This window comes from Balaenoptera ricei, chromosome 14 (assembly GCF_028023285.1).
Source record: "Balaenoptera ricei isolate mBalRic1 chromosome 14, mBalRic1.hap2, whole genome shotgun sequence".
Classification (NCBI taxonomy): Eukaryota; Metazoa; Chordata; class Mammalia; order Artiodactyla; family Balaenopteridae; genus Balaenoptera; species Balaenoptera ricei.
Genome location: NC_082652.1, coordinates 91,513,865 through 91,540,122, shown reverse-complemented (window position 1 = coordinate 91,540,122; position 26,258 = coordinate 91,513,865). Strand labels below are relative to the sequence as shown.

Genomic DNA, 26,258 nt, shown 5'->3' with positions numbered 1-26,258 from the left:
CATATGCTAAGGGGACAGACTAAACCAAGGTGACCTGATGAGGTGATATATGATAACCGAGGATTTAGAAATGAGGCTCTCCTTGTAAAAGCGCCTTCAGTCCCCGAAGTTGAAACCGTTCCCTGTGGCCCATCCCAGGTTTCCGTGGGATGGCTGCACACGTGCTCCCAGAGGGAAGTGCTAACTTGCTGCTTTTAAAGTTACACATGAAGCAATGACAGAGCGTTTTCTCAAAAAAGAAGTGTGTTTCCCCCTTACATCACTCAGACATACCCGTGCAGATTCCACCACATCTGAGTCCACTGAATTGGAAGAAAAGCTGTGAGGCCGTTGAGGCACCTGTGAAGCCGGCGATTCATTTCTGGTGGTCGTTGGTCCCTTCTGCATAATCCTCCCAGCCCTGGAGTTGAAGGGAGAGAGAGACAGCCTGTGGACCCCGGAAGGCCGCCTCCCCCCGCCCACCGCCTGCTGGGAGCTGACCTCCAGCCCCGTGGCAGCTCTTTGTCTGTCTCGGCCTCTCCTGAAATCCGGTTCTCCGTGACTCCCAGTTATTTGTCCTCTGTCGACCCCATCGTGCCTTGATCGTGGCCACAGTTAGAATCACCCAAAGGTTCTTTCAAAAAACGTGCAGACCCTTCTTCCCCAAAGGCTGGTTTTTGGTCTCGGCACTGGCCTTGGGTCTTTCTTCCAGTGATGGTTCACGTCCTTTGCAGATGATGCCAGGGGGCAGCCAGAATGCTGCTGTGGATGAACTAGCCCTCCCTCCCTCCCTTCAGGACCCAGGGACTGAATGTCAAAGTTTGTGGTGGTCCAGCCAGCAGCCCTCTGTTCTAGGTGGCACAGTCCAAGTTCCTGCAGTCGTTCTCCACATTACTTGGTTTCCGGAGACCTCCCTCCATGAGCCTGTCCTGGGTATGCTTTTGGCTCTTCTTAGTATGGGGCTCAGAGCCGAGACTGGGCTCCTCCAGCTAGGTGAGCGCTTTCGGTGCCCTTGCCTCCCTGGCTGTGGCTGTGGCTTTACCTTGATACATCAATAAAACCCTGGGCCATGGAGACTCACACTGAGCTTGTGGTCCCCTAGGAGCCTGGACTCTTTTTCACAGCACAGCCCTTAAGCCAGACCTTTCACTTCCTGCACTTTGTTTCTTCTTGTTAGTTTTCAGCCTTTGTTCCATCCTGTTGAAAACTTTGGAATCTCTGTCTTTTTTTTTTTTTTTTTTTTGGTGATGGTGGGGCTGTGGGAGGACCGAGGCTGTAGCGTCCTTAGGAGACCTTCCTCCCTGTGGATTCTGGGCGGGGGGGGGGTCGGGTCAGCTCCCAGTCTACCTTGTTGTCCAGCCACATTTCATCTTGTGCCCAAGACTGTCAGGAGGCACCAGGTCCATGTGTCTTTCTGTCCCCTAAATGACCAGTGTGGTAAGCCTCTCAAAAGAGGGAATCATGGGCTTTTACGGTGCTCTTGCTTTTTACCCCCTAAAGCAGAGATAAAATATTTTGAAACGGTATCTGTTGTATAAACCAGAATCCCAAGGCTCACAGAATGGATCTAATCTGCTTTCTCAGCTGGGCAGTTGAAAAGTGCGTTTTGATCTGCGTTAACATTGCTACAAACTGCTTCCTTTGCTACTCAGTGCAATTTAAGACCCATGCACAGAGGTGAGGAGCTAAGGAAGGCGTTTCGGAACCCTCACGCAGGTGTGCTGGCCCACCGTGAGGTGCGGGGATCCTCGGAGCCGTGTCTCTGAATTCCGTTACTGTGATGGAGGGCCTGCTGTGATTTTTCACTTGGTGTTTTGGTCAGAGGTACTGGAGAGTCTCGTGATGTTTGAAATCCTTTGTGGGAGCACATAACCTTTGGGGGCTCTGACAGATGTGCTCTGAACACCTGCAGATGTGTCAGGTACAGCGGCCCTGTTGTTTCAACTAATAGGCTTTGGTGTGTGTTCTCATAAATCCATATGCCTTTAATGCAGGGAAAACTAGGTCCCCCAAGCCGCCGTCCTGACTCTCTTTGAAAGTGTAAAAGTGAATTTGACAGACTGAGCCTCAGCCTGAATTAAACAAAGGCCAAGACGGTCCCCTGCATTTAATTCCAGGTTAAATGCCCTTTTTATCATCAGAGCTTTCCAGGGCCGCCCGGTTTGCTTTCTGAGTAACGCTAGGTACCCACATGACAGGCAGGTATATCTAACTTTATTTAAATGTTAGCTTTTCAGAGCCTATAGGATCAGAAAATGTATTCCTCTTTTGTCTTGTTTCCTGACCAATTCTGCCGATCACTACATACTGGTAACATTTCTTATGTGGACATAATCCTTTAAAGTTGCTTGTAAGTGGCTCTATAACTACCTACTAATTGAAAATGAATATTTGTTCATTCAGGTGTTCACTGAATATTTGTTCACTGTGTTCCTTCAGGTCTCTGGTAAATGCCTTCTGTGAAGGACACTTTCCTGCTTTCCTGAAGATCCCTTTGGAATACAATTTTTGTCTTTCTTTTTTCACCAATTTGATGTGATTACTGTCTTAACTCCAAAAATATACTTAGAAAAATTTTATTTTATTTTTTGTTTTTTATTGAAGTATAGTTGATTTACAATGTCGTGTTAGTTTCAGGTGTACAGCACAGTGATTCAGTTATATGTGTGTGTGTGTGTGTGTGTGTGTGTGTGTATATGTATTTTCAGATTCTTTTCCCTTACAGGTTATTACAAAATATTGACTATAGTAAAATACTAACTTTAGAAATATAGTAAAACATTGAGTATAGAAAAATTTTAAAGAACATTCTATGTAAACAGATACCTACATTCCATGAGAATGTTAAAATCTCTAAAAACTTCTTATTTAAAAACCCACAGTATTGGGCTTTCTCATAAAAGAAAACCTAAGATTTTAGTCCATCCCCGCTATGACACCTGTAATGAGAAAAAACACCTCCGAGCTCGTACTGATGGAAAGAATCCACGCTCTGTAGCTCGGAAAGGTTTAAGACATCCAGAAACGTTTGTGCACCTTCTAACTGAAACAAACCCAAGGTCGTCAGTGCAGACTTCAAGTGGGTTTTTTGTTAAATCGTGTCGAATCCACTTGCGGTGCAGGCCGGTTGGGGAGAAGCTTTGCAGCCTCGGTGCCCAAGCTCAGGGAGGCTGGCTGCTCTTGGGGTGATGTCGCCGGCACTCGCCCGGGAGGGTGCGAGGCCGCCCCGTGGCAGGGAACCCGTGCCCGGCCAGCTCTCCTGTAGGAGGCTCCAGGCAGACCCCCCAGGAGTGGCAGTGGGCGTCCCACCCAGGGAGCACCGTCTCTCCCGGGCATTCCCCCCTGGGAGGCGCGGGGACGAAGAGTGTGACTCACCCCCTTCCCTCTCATGCCTCCAAAGGAAACTGTTGGTGTCCAGGTTTTGGAGCTGAATGTTGGACTTTACTAGGCAGTCACGGGGGCCCATCCTGAATCGGCCCGTAGTTTCTGAGGCAGCTGCAGGATCCCTGGGGGGAGAGCACACTTTTCCAGCCCTGCCTCTCTGTGACCACGGGCTGAGGGGTTCTTTGAAAGTCACGGAAAGCCTTATGCTGTTATAAAGAATTAAGTCTTTTTTCCTGGTTTTGGATAGAACTAGTCCCCCTCTGTTAACTAGTAACGGTGTAGTTGTATGTCACTAGATAGGCAGCTATGTTATTTTCCCCTGTAGTCTACTGAGTCATCTGATTGGAAAAGAAGCCTCACCCCAAATAGCGCCATTTTGCCCTCAAGTTTGATCCGCTCTTAACAGAGCTTACTGATCCAGGTCCTGGATCGCACTGTTCCTGAGACCCACACGCTTCCCTCCACATGTGCACGTGGCGGTTTGGGTGTGCTTCTCTGTCTTCTGTTCTGAAGAGAAATGGTAACGTCACGTTTTCCATTTCGATCCTCCAGGGACAAAGCCACACCGCTGCTGCTTTCCTGAAGAAGTAGCCTCCGCTGCGCTCTCCGGTGGAGACCAAAGTCACACACTTGGAAATAACCCGTCGGGAAGAGCTGCCAGCGAGCCCGGCGCGGGGATCGCAGCTTCTGTGTCCGTACTTGAAAGCAGTAGCAGAGACACTTCCAAGAGAGCAGAGCAGCCTAGGTTTTCTGTGGACTTAAAGATGCCAGCATTTCACCCCAAGCAAGAAGGCCCCGGCTCCAGGGATGCTGCAGACCTCCCTTCGCGTCCCCCTCAGACTGCGGATCTGCAGCTCCCCTCTGAGAGCCAGGCCACCCACCCGCAAGAGAAGCTGTCCGATTTGCACAACACGGAGCATTCCGGGGGAGGGAAAAGGGCGCCGGCCCCCGACCTGATCCCGCTGGACCTGAGTGAGCGGTCGACTCGGGCTGACCCCAGCCACCAGGAGCTGGCCTCCTCCCTGCAAGCTGCTCTGGCCGTCCACCCGTGTCCTTACTGCAGCCATAAGACCTACTACCCCGAGGTGCTTTGGATGCACAAGCGCATCTGGCACAGGGTCAGCTGCCACTCCGTGGCCCCCCAGTGGATTCAGCCCAACGGTTACAAAAGCATCAGAAACAACTTGGTTTTCCTCACCCGGAGCGGACGCACGGGCCCCCCGCCTGCCCTCGGGGGCAAAGAGTGCCAGCCGCTGCCCATCTCCCGGTTCACCCGCACTCAGGTGCCGGGCGGAGCGCCGGGCCCCAAAGGGAGCCCCTCGCCCCTGGGGATGCCCACGAAAGCCGCCGGCTTGCCCAGGAGCAAGGAGAGCCACCCCGGCGGGCCCTGTGCGCTCTGGGCGGCCGGCCCCGGCCCCGAGCAGCCCGGGGCTCTGCCGCCCCCGTCCAAGCCCAAGCAGGAGGCCGGCCCCAGAGCCGGGCCCGCGGCGGGCAGCGGGGGCTTCAGCAGAAGTGCCACACCGACGCCCACCGTCATCGCCCGGGCGGCTCCCCAGCCCCCGGCCAACGGCAGGCAGGGGGACAAGTATGGCCTCCCCCCAGCGGGGGCCGGCCTCGGTCCCCCAAATAAGCACAGTGCCCTGGACCCGCCCAAAGCCAAGTTCAGCCCTCAGCCTCAGGGTCAGCCGCATGGGAAAGGTGACGGGGGCCCCCCTCTACCTCCCCGAGAGCCCCCCGCCAAGGTCGGCTCCAGAGGGACTGCGGCCTCGCAGGCCCAGCCCGTCCTGCACACCATCAAGCAAGAGCCTGCGTCCGAGGGCCCCGAGAAACGCCTGGACATCCTCAATATCTTCAAGACGTACATTCCAAAGGACTTCGCTTCTCTCTACCAGAGCTGGGGCGGCAACGGCCCTGCGCTCGAGCACAGAGGTAAGGGCTGCGGGCCCTCTCCCCGCCCGCCCTGGGGGCCCTGGGACCTCACGGGGGCGCCCCTCCTGCTAAGGGCACAGCGTGCCCACTGGCTGTGTCTGAGCCCCGACGCAGCGCCCTGGCTGCTGTGCCCGGCCTCCTGCTGACGTCCCCGGCACACCCAGTCACGTCCCCTCCACGCCGACAGGCTGCCTCCGTGGCACTTCTCCACTTGGTCATTTTACCTTATTTTTCTTCTTCTTATTTTTGTGGCCGCACCCCGCAGCTTGGGGGGGGGGGGGTCTTAGTCCCCCGACCAGGGGTCAAACCCAGGCCCTCTGCAGTGAAAGTGCCGAGTCCTAACCACTGGACTGCCAGGGAAGTCCCTCCGTTTGGTTATTTTAAACAAGAATCAGTAGATGTTCATTGTCTCATGCTTCTCCAAAGACAAGATGTGCATTTGAAGTGGTTACTTAAGTTTTATCTTTACACGTATATAATTTTAAAAGCGCGCATCAGTGCTGCAGCATTCGTTAGCAGAGCCTTTGCAGAATGTGAATGTCCCTTACCAGGTTTGGGGAATTGACTCATGTTTAAAATTCTGGAAAAATTTATACCTCAGATCATTATCTTCCTTTCCTCCCAGTACCTCGGTATTAAAACCTAATAGGGATAATAATTAGGAATTGTCAACAAATTTCCACAGGCTCCGTTGAATGCCTGCATGGGATGTGATGCCCTCTTCTTGATTATAAATTGAAGGTAGCTCTCAGTTAATATCCAGAGCACTGGGAAATCTAAGTATTTCCATTAAAAAAATAAATAGACAAAAACCCCTATGGGGCTCTGGCTCTCAGTTACCTTACCTGGGTGGTCCTAACCCTTCTTTGGCTACAACTGTACACCAAGCATCTGTAATTTATCAAAGTAGGGTACCATTTCAGATGAATTGTGAGATCCAGCCCCTCAGATTCCAGGAGCTCAGAAGCACCTTTGGGGGACAGAGTTCAGATCGGGGGAGTCACGTGCACAGAGGCACCCGATCCGCTGTGTGGGGTGCCTGGTGGCAGGCGGGTGTGCGTCTCTCAGTTCCCGGTCTCCTCCTGTGACTTGGAACCTGCCCAGCTCCGTCGCTGGTGCCACGTTGGTGTGACGAGGAGGCCTTTGGTCCATGTTGACCCTTAGAGAAAAACGAAGGTGTTTTTCGACTAGCAGAAAACTCAGGCGTTCCACAGGCTTAGAGATTTTGCCAGCGGGGTCCTTACCCCAGGTGTTTCTGGGGCTGTGGCTCAGAGACAGAGCTTCTCGAGAATTTCTAGAATGAAGCGGAGGCCTGGCTGCTCGGAGATGGTGGAGGCTTTCATAAGATGCGGTGCACAGGGCGTGTCCTGGTTAAGACTCTCATCCCCTCCCCTGTGCTGCAGGTGCTCTGGGCGCACGGCCCTTGGTAGGTGAGGAAAGGCTGCTACCGTGTAGCTTAGCGTTTCCACCTTTTTGGAGGTTGTTAAGGTTAGTGAGCTTTCCACGTTCTCAGCAGTGTTCCCCAGTCGTGCAGATTATTTCCTCTGAGATGGAATAAATGTATATTGGTTGGCCTTTTGGATCTCATGCCAACCTCAGTTCTCTAGATGTAGGTTTTCGTGGACCCTAAGACAGAGAGAGCGCTTGGATATAGATGATGGTGAGTTTCGTGGGCGCCGTGCTCCTGGTCACCTTCTCCAGTGCTTCCCGGAGTCTACACCCACCTGCAGAGTGAGTGGAGTCTGCACCAGTGTTTGGATGACTTCCACTTAGTAAACCAGACTTGAACTTCATTTGTTACAACCCACGGCCTGCCCGATCACAGCTGTGAACCTGACAGTTCGCACCTAGTAAGTGGCCCACATGCCCACTTCCTAAAGGCTCTCTCTGTGCCGCGTGTGGACCTGCCTTGTTGTTGCTTTTTTTCCCAAAAAAGTAGAAGTGAGCTTTAAGTTAAGGTTTAGAGAATATCAGATGACAGACAGACTTTGAAGTACAGGCAGCCTGAAATGTTTTCCATTTCCTTAAGATTTTTTAAATAAATGGTTCTAAGGCTCCCCCCTCCCCTTAAGCAGAGGTTAGATATTTATCTTTTAAATTTGAAAAATGCTAAATCGTCCTCAAAGCGTGTGTGCTGTTCTTGCATGATTTACTCTTCTCATGTCAGGTGTAAGTCTGCAGATTTATGGTGTTTTCCCTCACCCTGGTTTGGGTTTCTTAGGGGAAGTGCTTAAAATTTGTTGGCCTTGATGTGTGAGTTCATAGGAGCGGTTTGAGAACCGAAGCTCTTGGGTTTAGGGAAGAACTGAGGTCAGCTGTGTAAATCCTGGTCGGCCTGCCTCAGTTTAACCTTGAATGCCCTGCCAGGAGGGACTTGCTCCCCCCCGATGACCCCTTCTCTCCCTCATGGACTCGGTTTGGCTCCTGGTCTGGACTTGGGGGTGGTTCAGAGCAAGCCCAGAACTCTTCTCATCCCCGGCCCATCGCGTCTTCAAACCCTGTCCTTTGCCTCTCCTGCATCCCTTTCCTGGTCCAGCGGCGGACGGGTATCAGTCCCTGCTTGGCCTACGGGGGGCCGTCGCTGGTTCCTTTCTCCTTTGAGTGTTTGTTTATGATGCTTTGAAAGTGACGTAGCTGCAGGGAAACCCAGCAGGTGTGGCGAGGTCTGTTTGAGAGGTGAACAGAGAAGTGGTGTTTCCTGTTATGGAGACTATGTTTACTATTGCAGCCTAGGAACGATGTGCAGCCCCCTCCCAAAAATTACATTCCCGACATGTTACTGAATTTGCAGTAACTAAACTCTCAAGGTTTTGGTTTCTGCTACGTGCTGAGCACCCCTTTTTTTTCTCGAGTACCTATGTGGTTGACTTTGGCATCAGGAGTCTAGAGTCTGAGCGAATTCATCTCCATTCCAAATAATCTCTGCGACTGTCCTGTTCCACGAGTCTGTCAGCACTTTGGGGGCTCACGCTGTCCTCTGATGCAGTCTTGCTGTGTTTCCCCGAGGGGTGTCGTCTGCGAGTGAAGATCTCAGCCTCCCCACGCGGGCCGTGGGTGACACGTATCGCGGTAGGAAGGCAGAAACGTGCAGGAGGGAATCTTGTAAAAGAAGAGGCACTCACCTGTTGTGGACACGAGATCCTTGTGGTGCTGGAGGTGTGACCCTGTGAGTCTCAAGGGAGGTATTGTCTTGAGACACAGGAGGTGCTCTCGGGCGACGTCTCTGAGACATCAAGGTTTTATGAGGTTAAGAGAGAGAATTCTCAGAGAGCTTTTCCCCACTTGTGTTTTGACCAAATGATGTTTGTGTAGAAATGAATAGTCTGGAAACTCTGCCAAAAGAGAAAAGATGTTACTTGGAAACGATCATCGTCACTTCCCTTAGGGGCTCGAAGCCTAATCCTTTAAGGATAAAAAAAAAGCTACATTTCCTGTGATCATTCTGCTGTGTAGATCCCAGGGCTGGAAACAGGTATGAATGTAATGTGAGTGGTTTGTTGATAGAACAGTCATAAAATAGTAAACTATCTGTGTTTCCAGAATTTGTGTCCAGCCTGTAGTAGAGGATGATATGGATTTTAGAATTAAAAAAAATCGAAAATAAAAGAACAGGGTAATTCTGGATAGGATAACATATAAGGTTTTTCTTGTTGGGACTTTAAAAAAAATCTTGTATGCCCAAGACATATTAATAGGATGATGACAGAAGATTTGTACTTCCTTTGTGTGAATCTCGGTAGAATCTTTGCAGGATCCTTCAGTTTCCTTCCTCCCCTGGCGGGGGTGGGGAGGACCTCTTGCAGCATAATGAGGTTGAATGAGTGTTGACAGGGCTTTGGAGGAGAGTCTGCAGGTGCCCCCCGAAGACCCGCCAGGCCTCTTCCTTTCCTTTCTGAGCCCACTTTCTAGACACAACTTTACTTTTGAGGTCAGAGTGTCAGAGCTGCTCGCTCACCAGGTAGCCTTCAATTCAAATGAAGTTGTAACCTTTCTCACTAGCTCAGAATTTTGGAGTAGCTTGGGCATGATATTATTGACCGTAAAGGGCAAGGGTCTTTTCTTTAAAAAGTAGGGAGAAAATGATATGATAGAATTCATGGGAAGACAGTGTGTGTGTGTCTGTGTGCACGTGTGTGTGTGTGTGCATGTGCGCTGACGCATACTGAATTCAAGGAAGTCAGAATGGGTGAGTGGGTACAAGGGCTGTGCCTTTTCTGCTGCTAGTTTGGATGGGAATTACTTAGAAAAACAAAGTATGATAATGGCTTAGTTTTGCATGTTGTGACCATTAGATGCAGAGACCACATGGGGGAGTCGTCGTCATCGGTGGGTGTCCTGGAGGCATCCTTAAGGACCTGCATCTAGATGCAGCCCCATTCTTCTTGGGACAATCCAGGCAACCACAGCTGCTGTCAGAGAGGGTCTTCGTAGGAGCCCAGCTGGATGGTGCTCACAGTGAAAAGGAGGGAGGAACAGAAGCGAGGATAAAGTTGAGATTTTCCTGGACCGGAATCAGAGGAGGGAGGGACCGCCCTGAACGGCTGAGTATATTAGCTGTTGATAGAAGCCGTCTTCATGATGGCTGCCTGTGATCGGAAGAACTGGGGTGTCCGGCGCACTCAGGAGCCCCGGCCCCCGTCTTGGGCCCGTCGGTCAGTCATCCAGCGATGCCCTCCTCAGCTTTTCCTTCCCCCGACACGGCCTGGTCCAGGAACTCCAGGAAAGAGGAGGCGGGTGGTCTCAGCCCATGAGCCTGTGGCTCCTGGGGTCGCGTGGCCGGGTGACACTTCCCATGTTTTACCGGGAACCTGACACGCTGATCTTTTACTAATGACAGGGCACGAGTGGGTTAAAATGTGTCTTATCATGGGCACGAGTGGGTTAAAATGTGTCTTACCATTCTCCTGGCATCCCTGAAGGAGGTGCTGAGGAAGCTGAGAACTTTGTGGGCAAATTCTTCTCTTTCTCAGAGACTCACGTTCATGACTTGTCCAACGAGAAATCCACCAAGATCTGCCCTACAATGCGTGCATTTCTTTGGCTGTTATCTCCATAAACATTGCCTGTAATGTAGAAACAATTTTTTATTATTTTTATGTGTTGTGGCTTCTGAATTAGGACAAGAGAATGATTTGGTTTCAGCTGTTTTGGCTAAGACCCTTGGCCATCCTTTCACTCGCCTTTTACATTCAAATGTCAGACTTTAGGTGTGTGAATACTCAGCTCAGGGAACATTGTTTAAAAAGATTTGTTGTGATAGGCATACCTTTTTCTAGTTAGTATTTTTGATTTTTGTTTTCCCGTTGAGTTGAGCTACCACTGAGCCTGATGGGAAGATCAGGCTGGGAAAGTCATTTCAGAGCTACTGTTACATGAAAAATTAGGCTTTTCTTCAGAGAGATGCCCTCATCCAGAAAAGGCAGACAGACAAGTACGCGTCTTCTGCGTCCCTTCTCTAGCAAAAGCCGGACATCTTTTAGGGTCAGGAGGGAACAGGAGGTCGGTGCTCTAAGACCGGCCTCCTTCCTAGGTGTCCCGTCTGTGCTCTGCCCGGGACTTGCAGGACACACAGGTAAGGGGCCGGCAGGGGGGGGAAGGTGGGGGTGGCGCAGCTCCCGGGCGTGTGCTCCAGCATCGCCTTGGGGGCAGGGCCCAGCCCTGCTTCCTGGTCCCTCACTTGGTCTGGCCACATCACTCCATCAGCCGGATGCGGGCCACCAGCTGCCCGGGTCCCACACACCTGAGGGCGCATCATGGGAGTGGAATTTAATCCTCTCTAATCTGTGCTCCCTCGCGGTCCTGCGCGTGCGGGCTGTCCGGGGGCCTGAGGTGCCTGCCATCAGGACACAGCGGAGGGACTGACGATGTTTTCCTCTCGCCCCCTTCCTCCCTCCCCCACCCCTGCACCGCCGCCCAGGGACGCTCCGGACGCCGGCCCACCAGGGAGACTTCGTCTGCGTGGAGTGTGGAAAGTGCTTCCACCAGCCCAGCCACCTCCGGGCCCACACGCGGGCTCACACAGGTACCTGCCCGGGGGGGCCCCGGGGGGGGGGCAGTCTCTGTTTCCCGCAGTCGGTGACGTATTTAGATTTCTCTCGGGTGAGGTGAGGGGTCAGGCCTTCTCTCCTGGGATTACACTCTAGGCTGTCCCATCCGGCATCTGCACCTGCAATGATTTTTCCTTTGCATCCAAGTGCCGTGTGGTTTAATCTGAGATAAGCCTGTTTTGCAAATGCTCCACTTTAATTAGAGTGGACTCCTCAGAAGTGCATGGGGTAATGAGTTATGCTGCCACCAGGACGCACTGAAACCCAAGTCCCCCATCGGCATGACACCTGGCTGCCTGCTTTCCTCATCGGCACCAGCTGGCCTCTGTGGACCGGTGGGTGCTGAGTGGCAGAATTCCTCGGCCTGTTGGTCAAGAGCTTGCCTGAGATGGACTCAGGGGGACGCAGTGTGTGTGTGTGGTGGGAACACCACACAGCCAGGGCGAGGCGGGGCCGGGGGTGCTTCATCCCAAGCGTGAAGGATGCATCCGTACCCCGGTCGGGTCTGATGCAAAGTGACAGGGGCCAAACGGTAAGTGACGCAGAAGGAGGGGCCCTCTGCACGCGCCTGGCTAATTAATGTTGTCACTGATGGGTCTCTTTGGCGACGAAGCCTGAATTAAAAAGGGCACCGGCCCCAGGCAGCGTTTTCAGTCTCTTACAGTAAGTGTTATGGTAAACTGGTATTTTCCAGCCACAGGCTGGACGCTGGGTCTTTTTTTTTTTGTGCAAGTGCTTAATCTGTGAGGGGCGCGTGTCACGGGGCGTCGGGAAGCTAGTGTCCTCCTGCTAACGCACACCTTGTTCTCACAGTGCTGTTTGAGTCTAACGGCCTCCGAGGTGCTGAAGCCCACACCACCTCCGCAGACGCCCCCAAACAAGTAGGTCTCCCGACTCACGGGTGTGTGGGTTTTCATGTGGTAGCTGGGAAGAGGGGTGTCACGATGGTCATCACAAGGGTACCACGTGGTGTTTTACCAGCTGTGTACGTAGCTTTGCGTTGCTGCAGATCGGAGCCCGGGGCTGCGGGACAGTCTGTGGGTGCCTGATAATCACTGAAGGCGGCTCAGGCCGTGAAAGACACGGTCGGGGTCGATGCAGCTGCGTTGGGTCTCGTTGCGGGTGACGGAATTGGTAGAGACCGGTGGTGACGGAAAACACCAGAAAGTCATACTTTTCCACTCAAGATGTTTTGCTTGGAGGTTAGCTTGAGAACAAGTTAGGCTTTGTCTCTTGTCTTCAGAACCGTATTTTTAAAAATTTTTATTGGAGTAGAGTTGATTTACATTGTTGTGTTAGTTTCAGGTGTACAGCAGAGCGTATCCGTTATACATATATCCACTCTTTGTTTAGATTCTTTTCCCATATAGGCCATTACAGAGTTTTGAGTGGAGTTCCCTGTGCTATGCAGTAGGTTCTCATTAGTTGTCTATTTTATATATAGTAGTGTGTGTTTGTCAATCCCAATCTCCCAATTTGTCCCTCCCCTTGGTAACCATAAGTTGGTTCTCTGCATCTGTGACTCTATTACCGCTTTGCAAGTAAGTTCATCTCTACCATTTTTCTAGATTCCACATATAAGCGATATTATACGATTAATATTTATCTTTCTCTGTCTGACTTACTTCACTCTGTATGACAATCTCTAGGTCCATCCATGTCGCCGCACATGGCATTATTTCAGAACCGTATTTTTGAATCACTCCATAAGAAGCGTTCTGCTGAGTTTGGTGTCTCAGGGCCTCCTCTTTGTCCTGATTTGATTCTCTTGTCTAACGCACACCACCGGCTCGGCCATAATGCGTAAGATACCCGTGTGCGTGTACATAGAACGTGGGTCACCGTAGATGTGTGGCCTTAGTGCGTTCAATCCACAAAAAGTGGCCAGCTCCTGGGCACGAGTGACTGGGGGATTCGGTCTGTAGCTCTGAAGTAAGGGGGTGCACGCCGTCCTAAGTGGTCTGTCCCGTCATCCTGGGCTAAGAGCATGTGGTTTCAGAGCTCTTCTTCCTTTCTGCCCCTGACAGGATGTCACACCCGTGCTCGTTCTCCCACAAGCATTTTCTCCATAACCTTCTTGCTTTCTGATTGGTTGCCGTAGGAGGTTCTGTAACTGCAGCCTCTCCCCCTTGTAAATGAAGAGGGGTTTCCTTGCTGCCAGAATAATAAACATCCAGGATCCGGTCCAGGTGGTCAGATCCAGTTAGCACACCTTGCCTGGACACGTGTGGGGTTCACGGTCGTTGACAATGATGATGGTGACATAGATGTCAGAAGAACCTCCAGAAATTCCAGTCCGTTTCTCTAGAAGAGAATAGTGAGCGATAAAAACACTGCCCAGAGCCTGCTGCTAATTAATGGTCGAGCTGGCCTTATGACGGACGGTACCTGATCAGAGGCTTTGGTTTTGTTTTTTATCGAATTTTCAGAATCCCTGTTTTTTGTTAAAAGCCTATTCTTCATATATCATGGACAGAATGCCTTGCCCTTTGTTACAGTTTTTTAGTAAGTGACTTCTCTCTTAATAAAACCCATAGTTTTAGAATGAAAGCTGTTATTTCACGATGCTGTGACAATTGATGAAAAAAATAACATCTCACTGAACGCAGAATATAAATGATTTCTGGACACATGTGACCTCAGCTCGAATTACGCAGCACTCGCCTTTTAAACAGAAGTAAAACCCCCTTTCGACAAGGCACGCTGTGATGTGTCTGTGGGTTGCAGTAGCAGCGGGGTCGTGCCGTAATTGGAGAATTACATACTGACAGTACAAGTGAAGTCAGTCCAGAGCGTTCCTGCAGGCACAGCGACCCATTCAATCCACCTAAGACGCGGCTTTTCCAGAAGAGTGTTTGACGGGGCCGGGGAGCACCAGGCAGGTCTCTGAATAACGTAGTGAGATTCTTCAGGAACACACATCCGTTTATCTGGTGCACATGGATGCTACCTGAGCCTCTTTAGAAGGCTTCTGGTACAGGGAGAAATAGATCAACAAAGCAAATCACTAAGACTGTATTTTAAATCAGTTCTATGTTTACTTATAGTTATGCTGGGAATTCATCACAGCTGTTACCCATTCTTGGTGATGAAAGAGAAAAGATGGGGGCTTCCCTGGTGGCGCAGTGGTTGAGAATCTGCCTGCCAATGCAGGGGACACGGGTTCGGGCCCTGGTCTGGGAGGATCCCACATGCCGCGGAGCGGCTGGGCCCGTGAGCCACAGTTACTGAGCCTGCGTGTCTGGAGCCTGTGCTCCGCAACAAGAGAGGCCGCAATGGTGAGAGGCCCGCACACCGCGATGAAGAGTGGCCCCCGCTCGCCGCAGCTGGAGAAAGCCCTTGCACAGAAACGAAGAGCCAACACAGCCAAAATAAATAAATAAACAAATAGCGTTCCCTTTAGAAAAAAAAAAAAAGAGAAAAGATATATCTATATTTTTGTCTTTGTCTCTGTAAACCCAAGTTCTGCAATTTCGTACTTATTACCAGCCAACCTCTTAGTTTCACGTGTACAGTGACTCAATACTGTGGTCTTAGGAACTATTTACTCCAGTTGCAAGGCCTCCGTGGGTCAGCTGTCCTGCTTTTCAGTCTCCTGACCGTGGTTGTCAGGCCCGTGACACCAAAACTGAGCTGGATTTATACACCTCTCGTGCTGGCATATTCGAGATACGGCTTCTGGAAGTACTTTTTGTCCTCTGTTACATTAAAAGTAGCTTTTGTTGATTAATCACTGAACATTTTGGTTCTTGAAGGAAATTCTGTTTTCTTTAATGTACTTTGGAATTTAAGAATTCTTATAGAGATGTCTCTGCCAGGATAAGTGAAAAACATAGCAGTAGTAGGTATCGGCTTATATCTCACTGTTCTTTCTTATTCTGGAGTTCTCATTGTTTACAAAAATCACAACTGCTGTCTTAGATTTAGAATACGATATAGATTCATAGGACAGTTCTGTGGTTATTTATGTCTAGAACGGGACTCATTATACTTATCAGCCACGTTCTTTTTCATGTGTAGTGTGCTTTACAAACATTAACTAATTAATATTTAAATCATTCTTTTCCCGTGAGCTTTAGAAGCTGTGGATCCAGGGGAGTTTTTAAAATCGCACAACACTGTATTCACGCATAAATTATTTGATGTAACACTAACAGTTGATGGACTTCTATAGATATACATAATAGATGTTAAATTATCTAACTGAAACAGTATTTGGGAATTCAGTTTTGCAATAATCATTTATTCACTCATTAACAGTATTTATTGCGCATCTCCTGCGTGCCAGGCTCTGTCACGTTGGTGGAGATGACGAGGATGTTGGGAGACAAGGTAAAAAATTTTCCTGCTTTCATGGTTCCTGAGGTCCAGTGGGTGGTTTAGAGAAGAACACAGGGCAGAGAGGTGCAGCGCTGTGATAGGGTGAGGGTCCTGGAACCAGGTTTGGGGTGTCGAGAAGACTGTGCCAGGGTGCAGGTAGCCGGCAGATGCCCCCGCCCATTACCCCCCGACCCCAACCCCGGAGGTGGAAGAGACGTCTCGTTGGAGGAATCGTATGGGGGGAGAGCTGGGCGGGTGGCCAGGCGCTCAGGACATGAGCCTGGGGAGACACACCGCCGTTGGGTACCAGCGCTGAGACGTGGGAATTCCATCCTGAGGGCAGTGCGGACCCTGAGCCGGGGATGACGTCACCAGTGTTGTGTCTGTAGGAGAGTCGGGTTGGTCTGGGTGGGGGATGGATTGCGGAGGTTCCGGACAGTCAGCTGCGCCCCGCTCTGGAGGTGCTTGGCGTCATCCCAGCGAGACCCAGAGGCGGCCCAAGCTGGGGTGGGGCTGCGGAGAGCAGATGGGTGTGGGGATGTTTGGCAGCAGGAAGAACTTGGGGGTTGGATGCAGGATGGGAGGGAGGAGAAGGGATGGAGTGGACCCGGGTTCTGGCTTCAGGCTCCAGCTCTCGGGAGGAGCCATTCCTGGAGCCTGGAACGTGGCAGGAGGAGCCGGACAAAACCAGTTCCAGCTGACCTTCAAGTCAAGTTTGTGATGCCTCTTGGCAGGCGAATATGTGGGTTTGAAGTGGGTTTGATCCTGGTGGAGAACATATAAATATTTAATAGCTCTCACAGTTGAAGATCAGCCAAGATCAGCCAGTTCTACTCCAAGGGACTCAGTAACCTGAATTATTAAGATGTTGGGTTATTGAGTAGGAGGCTTTCACCTAGACCTCAGCTCAGGCAGGTGAACTTCACCTGAATTTCCTCATTTGTAAAATGATGACAACGGCAACACGTACTTCTGCGCTTGCGGAGAAGATGAACGAGGACGCTGGACTGAGCCTGGCGGGGACCAGACGTCCAGCACGTTACCTGTTGTCAGTTACTCTAACCGAGAGGGAACAGTTGTCCTGAACAGCTGGGGAGACTCGGGTGCCGTGTATGTGTACGGTGCACGTGCGTGTAAACAGGTGGACGCACGTGCTGATGCCTGTGTGGACGTGCCCGTCGTGGCCCGTCGTGCTCGGTCGTCACGGCCACTCCCTCTCCTCAGCATCTCCCTGCTTTGTCGGAACCTGGTCGTGTGCTTGTAAACACCCTGGTTTTGTCTTGTTTTGTTTTACAGTCTAGTTGTTAGTTGTGCCTTCAAGGGAGGATAGGAGAGCTCTTAGCTTGAGAAAAGCGTTGTCAACATAAATGTAGTTCCCTAGTTTGCTGCCTTGTGTTCAGACGACATCACGCTGGTGGGCAGATGCCATGTCTGTACCCACAGCCATATGGCAGCTGCCCTTACTTTACTGTATTAATATCTGAATTTTCTATGTGGGATAATCCTAATGTCATAATATACATACGTTGGAGTGGATTTAATTCAGTCAATTTAGTTACTTGAGGAGGAATAAAAGAGTTTCCTGTTTTGTTTTTGTGTTTACAGGGTCATACGTGCAGTTTATTTATTTTTTGTTTTCCATTATGGTTTATTACAGGATATTGACTGTAGTTCCCTGTGCTATACATTAGGACCTTGTTGTTTATCCATCCTGTATATACTAGTTTGCATCTGCTAATCCCAAACTCCCAATCCATCCCTCCCCCAGAGAGTTTCGTTTTGATGTGTTTTTGGTCGTGGTCTCTTTTCTGCACACTGGCGAAGCCCCTTCTGTGTTACATACAGGCTTGCCCTTGAACTCAGAGATCTGGGAGCAGTTTCTTTATCAGCACATTCCTCTGATGGGTGGGGTGGAAAGGATTACTGACTTGTTGGAAGTTTAAAGGTCTGGATTAGGTGATAGTAGTAGGGCATCAGATAGTTTGTTCCTGGGCACGGTATCTATTCTGTAGCCATCCCGTTCCTTTGCATTTATTGTAAAAGGGTTTTTGAGCCCTGGCAGCGAGGAGCCCTCGTCATTAGTGGAGCTTCCCGAGCTGTGGGGATGAATCTTCCAGCCCTCGGCAATAAAGGCACTTGCTGCTGGTGCTTGTTGTATTAGGAAGATAATTCTGATCATAAGAGAAGCTAATATTCCAAGCAAAACTCTACATGAGAGGAGGAATTCATGTATATCATCATTTTCAAGATGCTTTGCCATAGATTTAACACAACTGAACATTTAATTTCTAGTAGTCATCAAAATTCATCATTAGAAAGAACATTTTTTGAAAATAGTATGCTTTTTAAAATATTGGTATCACTGCGCTGTGGATGTTAGAGAAGAAAGTGGGGGGTTTCTTTAATGTTGTGGAGAAACTGTATTTTTCCAATTGTATTGTTCGTTAAATGTTAGAAATTAAATAATGGTCTTTCTAAAACCAAGAAAAATTAATCCTCTCTCCCTCCATTCCCCTGGTTTTGGGATTTAAAAGACCAGACCGTCTTTTGCTGAAATATGAAATCTGGTGTTATGATTTGTTTGGATTCCTTGCCCAACATTTATAGACTATGATTAATAGTTTATTTCTTATTATTCTAAATGTTATTTTACAATAGTTAAGCTGGAGAAATAATTCCATTAATCAAAATAAAGGGAAATGAGACGAAAAATGGCAACCTAATTTGTCTCATTTTTAGCTATGGAGATTAGAATGCAAACGATGGAGAAATAAATCCCATAGGCTGGTGTATTTGAATCTGTGTATGATCTGTTTTCAAGTATCACTTTTAGATTCTCAGTATCACAGATCGCATTTCAAAATTCAGCTGGTTTGTCTCAGTAATTTTCTTACTCACGTAAACCAAATGTCTTGAAACACAGTATCCATTTTCCCACTCAGTATAACATAACATGAAAAGTCGTGACTATAACTAGTGATTTATCCAAAATGACCTGTAATAACGCGAGTCCCAGCTAACTGTTGGCTTGTTGGGCAAGGTCCTTGTCAGTAAGATGTTCCCTGTACATCGTTAAACATTTAGCATCACCATGCGTGTCTAATGCAGGCCTTGGTCCACGAAGGCCGAGAGACTCGTGTGTGTCCCAGGGGATACAGGCTTTTGTGTGTGTGTAGGTCACTTACTCCCACGCATGAGCACATATGCATTCCTTTACCTTATGTGACAAAAGGGGAAGAAAAAGTAGGCCTCATCAAGTTCCAGAAGTCAGTATTCATCCCTGGGAACACTGAAGCGCCTTAAAGAAAGATAATATTTATTTCTGAATAAATATCGTTCACTTTTACTGGAGAGTCCACAATTCACACAGCTGCAATAAAGAAAAGCCAAATTTTCTAAAAGCGTGTTTCTCGTCTTCTGATGACTCTTTCTTTGTGGGAGAATAAAAGCAACTTGTTTGTGCTCAGATATCATGTGTCCACTTAATGTAAGTATTTCTGTGACTCCTTTCTTCCATGGCTGCATTTTCCCCTGGGCCTGATTTCTCAGATGAATTTCAGTCATTTCGTAAAAACCCTATATATAAGACTGCTGTATTGAGGAATAAGGTGTTGGTCCCAACGAATCGGAAGTGAAAACAACTCTCTTAAAAGTGAGATGCTGTTTGAACACATCCCCTCATTTATAAAGAGAAACTTGGCATCTGTGCCTCTAGATTTGTGGACTGAATTAAACAACCTGGTTATTCGGGTTAGCCAGATTTTGGAGTCCCTGTAAAATAAATAGCTTTAAAACTTTCTGAGCCTGCAGTGTAAAACTTCAGTCCTTTACGGACAGAGGGCCATCTTCATGCTGCTTCTCTAACCATCCTTTTTCCTTCTTCCAATACAAGTCTGTGTATTCTGGTCCAAAGGAAGGGAAATCCAAGGAGATGCCTGGATTGTGTATACAGAACGTAGACACACACAACACACGTGTTCATACACATTCTTTGCCCATTTATGGAATCCCCAGCAAGTCTGTTTGCTACATACTTCCTCAAAACGTTCAAGGCCAGCCACCTAACAGCTAACAATAACTCCTGTTTTTCTGTCCGTATATACAAAGGCCATTTTCCGTCCTCGAATGTATCTGGAACCAGTTCCAAATGAGCCCTGTCGATGATGGATCTCCCCACGGCGTGATGTCGCTGTGCAAAAATGCAAAACATCCTTCTCAGTTTACGGCAGGAAATTCACCGTCTACTTAAGGAAGTTTTATCACCTCTCTCATTCCGTTACTGTTTCCTACATTTCAAATAAACTACTGTCGGGACCACTGTGCCCACTCCCCCAGCCCCCCATAAAATTTTGTTGAGTATCTTTCTGACTTCCGCTAGATGTCGACTGGTAGGTGTCGTGAATGCAGGGCTAGTTTTACGTAGGAGTTTTCTGAAACCATTAACTAAAGAGAGGCACTTAATTCATTATGTCAACCAGACCCCCCCCCCCCCAACACACACTTACTTCTAGGGTTCCTGCAGGCATAGCTGGAAACCAGTTGGAATTTCACACGAGTGCTGCATTTTATGTGTGCATGTTAATTTCAAGCTGTTGGTTTTACTTCATCGAGACTTTAGCTGAAGGTTGATGCGGTTAAGTAAGATTAATCTTGCCCTGTTGTGTCCTCAGATTGTAAACTCCATTGTTCAAACAGTGATGCATCACGTGTCGTGAGAGAGCCTTCTCTGAAAACTTCGGCTCTCCTTTATTCTCATTTTCATCTTGCAGTTCCCTTGACTTTAGAATACCCCTTCTATTTTTCCAACGTGGTAATTATTTACGGAGATGGGTGGAAGCTTCCTCAGGTGCTGACAGACCTATGGGAGTGCTGTGCTTCTGGTTCGTATGGCCCCCAGATTCAACCCTGTTCTGGCACTGCCATTCACGTGTGAACCCCGCTTTGTATTACTCACGGTGCATTGTTGTTTTGAATCCTCCGGTCCCATCTGGCCGTCTTTTTAACCTTTCCTCCGGAGCTGGTTCAGGCACTATGATTTGCTGTTCTTGCACGCGGAACAGAGACGCCTAATGATCCTCTGTAGATCGTTGGGGGTGATTTTCTCAAGCTGCCTTGGAAGGCAGGAGGGCACATTGTAAACATATCCTGCTCATGTGCAGTGAGTTAAAGCTGAAGCCAGGGGTCTCTGCCGACCTGACTCAGTGGCTCTGTGAAGGTTGCTGTTTGTGCTTTGGGCGTTGCTAAGAAAATTAATAGGAAAAATGCACTTGGAAACCAAAGGCAGAAATGAGCTTTTCTCTTGTCTCTTTTTTCCCCAGGGGAGAGACCATTCTAATGCAGATACTGTCCAAACAGTGCCTCTCAGAAAGGGAACCTAGAGACACGCTTTCAGCATCCCCAGTGCCCCAGCGTCTGCAGTTCCCTTGTGGATGTCCCGACCGTGACCCTGACCGCCCCGTGGAAGAACTCCCGACCGGACACCTCAGATCCTGCAGCCGCTGGGCGGGGCGGAAGCTGAAGGGAGGGCTTCTCCTTGTTACACGTTAAACATCAACGAAGATGCTCGACTTAGAATTACATGTAGATATTCTATATGCATATACGTGCTCACCGACCATAGTCGTATTTTCTCATAATAAACGGTGGAGGTGGGAGGCGCGGTAGGAGCACAAAGCATCGATATCGTTCAAGACAGGTTTGAGACACTGGAAGAAAGATGCTCGTGTGTGTCGGACAGAGTGAAGCAGCCAAGCACTGTAACAGAAGCCGCCGCCAATGCTCAGAGGCCTGTTGGAGGTGACGTCAGGACAGACAGCGGAGGGGTCCAGGTTGACGGAGTTCTGACGCGCTGGCCTCTCCTTGTCTTAGTGGGTATTTAAAATAGTGAATAAAAGAGGAAGGATGGGCGTTGAGGTGCTGTGGAAACAGGCTCAGTGGGGGGCGGGCGGGTGACGAGGTCCTCCTTCCTCAGTGGTCCCATCGCATCCCCTTGGGGGCCCTCTGCGTTTCCCAGGTGTGTCCCTCTCTCCCATCTCTGCTCAGTGAATCCGGCAGAGGAAACACATCCGTGGGAAGGCTTTTATTGTGCTTCGGAAAAGAGAGCTCGTTGAACACTAAGAAAAGCAGGCTTCTTTGTTTATTCTCAGGACCTTTTGGTAACAGGGCTACATTCTGCAAACTGCTTACAACGGAAGACTGCCCGTCTTAACAAATCATCTGGCCGCTGAACCCCCCTCGATTTGGACCCTTTTAGTCATAGCGGGAGGATCCCTGAGCCCGTGGGGGGCCCAGGTCGCCGCGGTCCTGGTGCTCTGGGGCCTCCTGCGCCCCCCTCCCTCCCTGCCCTCCCGTCCGTCTGTCCCAGCAAGTAGGCGTCTTTCCTTCTTGGGCCGGGGGGCCTCCATGGGACGAGTCCCTTCATTCCCGGAGCGTGGAGGCCCCCCGGCCCGTGGGTTGGGCAGCTTTATATACCTCTTCCTCGGTCGCGCAGATGCCAGTTTCAGCGGTGGGGAGTTAAGGGCCGTAACAAAGGGTCTTAAACCTTGCAGTGTACGCAGTTAAAATTGTATTCCACAGATATAAATATTTTCTTTTCCTATTACCATGACACCGTGTGTGATGGTAATGTTTCTGAGAGTTTCAGATTTTTGCACATAATGATTTTATGCATTATCAAAAGTTAACTGCTGCCTTGAATGAAAATGTTCTGTGAAATTTTTTGCAAAAGCTTTACTAGGTTTTTTTTAATTGTGAAATTTTGTAAAGGCAGGAAATGGATTAAAACGAGCATGCTAAATATATTTTTCAAAAAAGCAATAATTTTACATGTACAGAAATTATCCTAATCTTTAATACTGGTGAGAGCGACAGTTTACTTAATACAGTAATGGATTAGTGCAGTTTTTGTAGAAAATGGGCTTCTGATACAAAGACTTGTTTAAACACACACACACACACACACACACACACACACACACACACACCGTAAAGTGTGGTTTTCCTGTTCTAATGATTTGTTGAATTATATTATTATTATTATTATTGTTATTGTTGTTGTTGTTCTTAGTTAATGTTTGGTTCTGGATTCTACTTGTTACTGAATTTAAATTACTTGACGGTTCAGGTTACTTTGCAACATTTGCAAACAATGCAATGTAACTGGCTAGCTTATATCTATAAATATATATATACATGTATATACACACACATATAGCTGCATATATGTGTGTGCATATATATATAACTTTTTTACTTATTTTTTCCTGATATTCTTACACCGAATATGTACCAGAATGATCTGTCGTGTTGGTGTCATTAGGAATGTCCTTGCAGATACGATTCAGTGACTGTCCTCTAAAGTTATTTTGAGCAAAGTTTCAGAGATACATTCCTCTGTTCACCCTAGAAATCAGCATGCCTTTCTGTTGACTTACGTTTGATCATTTCCGTAGTCTCCTCACAGTGATCGTTTCTGCATTTTCTGGCTTTTATTTTCTTGGCTGACAGTGAAGGGTGACAGTTCAGGAACGCACAGGGGCTCGTGATTCGGTCTGTTTCTCTGTGTTTTCGTTATCCAGAGGAATTCTGTACCCAAAGCGACACGGAGGAGTCATGTACGTTCTTACCGTTTCAGTGGCGGCCTTCAGAGCCGCAGGTGTCATCCCGGGAGACCCCTTTGCGGGGGGGGGGCGTGGTGGAGAGGGGCGCGTCCCGGGGTCCCGTTGGCCGGACACGCAGCCCGAGCCAGTTGGAATACTTGTTTCTGCCCGGAGCACAGAAATAAGGTTTTCCCTTAATTCAGCAGACGGGGGTCGGGGCGAGGGGGGCGTCCAAGAACACCACCCTCCAAGGCAAGCCGTCCGGGGGCCCGACTGTACTTCCTTTCTTCCACTGAGCACAGTATTGTATTGGTTTGTTCATGTGTTTGTGTCAGTTTGACCATAGTATTTAATACGATTTGTGTTTTTCTTATTTATTTAGCCAATGTGTTTTGATTCACTTTTTTTCGATTGATAATTTCCGCATGGTCTCTCCTGTAAGTCACCCTCTGACTGTTACAGACTTTCTACTACCTCTACCAATCTGCTGTTTCCTTGTTTCTTAACAGGATTTGACAGTGTTGGCGTCAATGTAACTTAGACAATAAAGGGTTTGGTTGTCTACACTGCAGCTTCTCCGTGTGTCTCCCGGCCCCTGCTCGCACACTCCTGCTGCTGCTCTCAACCCCCCTCCTCCCCTCCTCACCCTCGTCCTCACTGTTGTAACACAGATAACGAGCTTAGAGACTCTTTCAGGTTATTCACTCATATTCCTTAACTTGAAGAATGAACATTTAAATTCTCTGAAAAATTCAGCTGTTCAAGCATCTTCTCTGGGCATTTGTCAGCCGTTCTGTCACTTTTCTCCCCTGGTTCCTGGAAGGCCTTGGGGCCATCTCAGATGGATGCGTTTCACCTCGGTCATGGCACAGTACAGATTTTCAAACCAAGTGGATTTTGCCTTTTTGGTTTTGAAAAGTATTCAGTGCTTTAAGAGATGCCTCCCAATATTTACTTATTTATTTTTTAAACCCAAGAAAGACACTAGTTTCTTGAAGGTGCTCCAGGAAATGGCCCCGGGGATGACATATATATGCCACTTTGATGAGCTTAGGGAGCATTGGTTTTGCCCAGGATGTCGGGAACCATCTTCAGATCTGGCCGCTCTGTCACAGGTGGTACAGTGGCAGGCAAACAGTACACGGGGGCACGTGCACACGCAGGGTCATCATTCGGCAGGCCTCTGGGATGTGGCTTTGGACACAGCAGGTCGCAGGTGACACCTCCCTGCTGTCTCCCAGGCACCTGGCTCAGGTAGCTGCACCTTCTTTCCACCAGGAGAGAGAGTGTAGCCCACAGGGTCACAGAAGGTGACTGGCAGTTCTCCGTCTGTGCCTGGATCGCAGCGCACCTCCTGGGTTTTCACGGCCAGATTCTCTTTACCAACATGCCGTCTTGAAAACAGGCACGTCACCCCCTGGGGGGTGTGATCGATGCACAAAAAAACAGCTGCGTTTGTACAACTTTACTTTTCCACTTTCAGAATGTCTCCGTGTCTGAAGTAGCGTATGCTGTTTCACTGCTTTTAACTCGGGTGTGTTCTAATCGCAGGACATTTTATACACTGAGCAAAAAGAAAGAGAATAAAAAAATCACAGGCCAGGACTTCAAGTGATGGTTTAGGTGCCCCGTAGTGTGTCTGTGTGGAGTGACTGAGGGAAAATGTTCATTCTTCAACTTTGCTAATTATGCTTTGAGGCAGTAAAATGCAAAAGACCATAGAGTTTGTATTTCTTTTTTAAAATACAATTTATAACATTATATTTTGTACTCTTTATATTAGAATTTGTAACTAGATTGATGTATTTAACTCTACTTCTGAAAAAATAATTCAATGTTTCAGTTGTGTGATAAAAAATATTTAGAGAAAACATATTCATTCTATTGGAAACTGAAATCAATAAAAACATGTTGGAGTTCTTGAGATTTGTAAGACCTTTTTCCCCTATTTCAGGAGGTGGCTTAAATCCTTTGACAGCCCATCTGGCTCTGTGGTTTGAAAATTTTTGTTGGCTGAACACAAACGCAAGTGTTAGTGCTCTGTATTTGTATTAGCAGAAGAGTTTTTTGGATGATTCACAAGATAGTTCATCTAAAAAAAAGATGCCAAGGTGGCCACGGTATTTTTTTCAAGTCTTTTGTGGACTCCAGGACACGCACACTTTTTTTCTTTTTTAAAGGTAACTCTGTATTTCTCATTTTCCCCGGGCACCTCTCATTTCCCGATGCCAAATACACACACTGTTCTGAGACTTGCAGTAGATTTACTGCTTAGATGGCAGAAACAGGACTTGGGGGCCTCAGATGCACTAACAGAATTGTAATGTAAAAAGATAACACGTGCTTCGAAGTTAAAAAGATCTGTGTCCCAATTGGCAGGAAAAGGAAGGGGTGGGGTAAGGACCTGAACGTGGCTTTCACATTATGTCGGTGCAGAAAATAGAGCATCCAGGCCTGGGTCACTGGTGGCCCCTTCATGCCCCTCCATTCTTGGATGCAAACGCCGATTTGAGGAGTTTGTGGAAGGCCTCGTGAGTTTTGTAAACTGCAGAACCAACCTGGCACGGGGGAGGTTTATGACTCCGTTTATCTAGAACCTCTCTCTTCCCGGGTGGCTGATTCTAAATGAGGAAGGAGCAGCACCAGCCCGGTAGCACTCTTGGTGTGCGGCACAACCAAAACAAGCCCAGGTCTCTGTGTGTGTCACCAGGTGTGGGGAATTCCCTCCAGGGAACACAGGCGTGGGATGTTCGTGGAGTCAAACCCCAGACAGACACTTCCCCCGGTTCTGGGGTGTCCTACGGTGACCGTGCTCCTTCCTTCAGGAAAGCGGGCTGCCCTTTCTCTCTGTCCGTCCGCTGGTCACCAAGGAGCGGTGAGGATGTCCTGCCGCGTGCCCGTGCGATGTCATCTTTGGCGGTGGGACTTAGGTGGCAGACGGCGCCTGAACGTTCGCTGTGGCCGTCATCTACCCCTTGCCCTGCTGGAGGCAATCTGGCCG

General features: G+C 48.7%; 1 protein-coding gene across 4 annotated transcripts in view; it reads left to right on the top strand.

Moving 5' to 3' along the window:
* Window positions 1–25,183, top strand: part of ZNF516 (zinc finger protein 516) — a 113,699-nt gene extending 88,516 nt beyond the window's left edge. For all 4 annotated transcript variants that reach the window (XM_059893596.1, XM_059893598.1, XM_059893595.1 and 1 more), the window contains exons 3-6: window positions 3,916–5,292; window positions 11,210–11,314; window positions 12,153–12,220; window positions 20,978–25,183. In XM_059893596.1, coding sequence (XP_059749579.1) covers window positions 3,916–5,292; window positions 11,210–11,314; window positions 12,153–12,220; window positions 20,978–21,037 — 1,610 coding nt within the window. In that variant the 3' untranslated portion in view covers window positions 21,038–25,183. The remainder of the gene's footprint in view (window positions 1–3,915; window positions 5,293–11,209; window positions 11,315–12,152; window positions 12,221–20,977) is intronic.
* The last annotated feature ends 1,075 nt before the right edge of the window (window positions 25,184–26,258 follow it).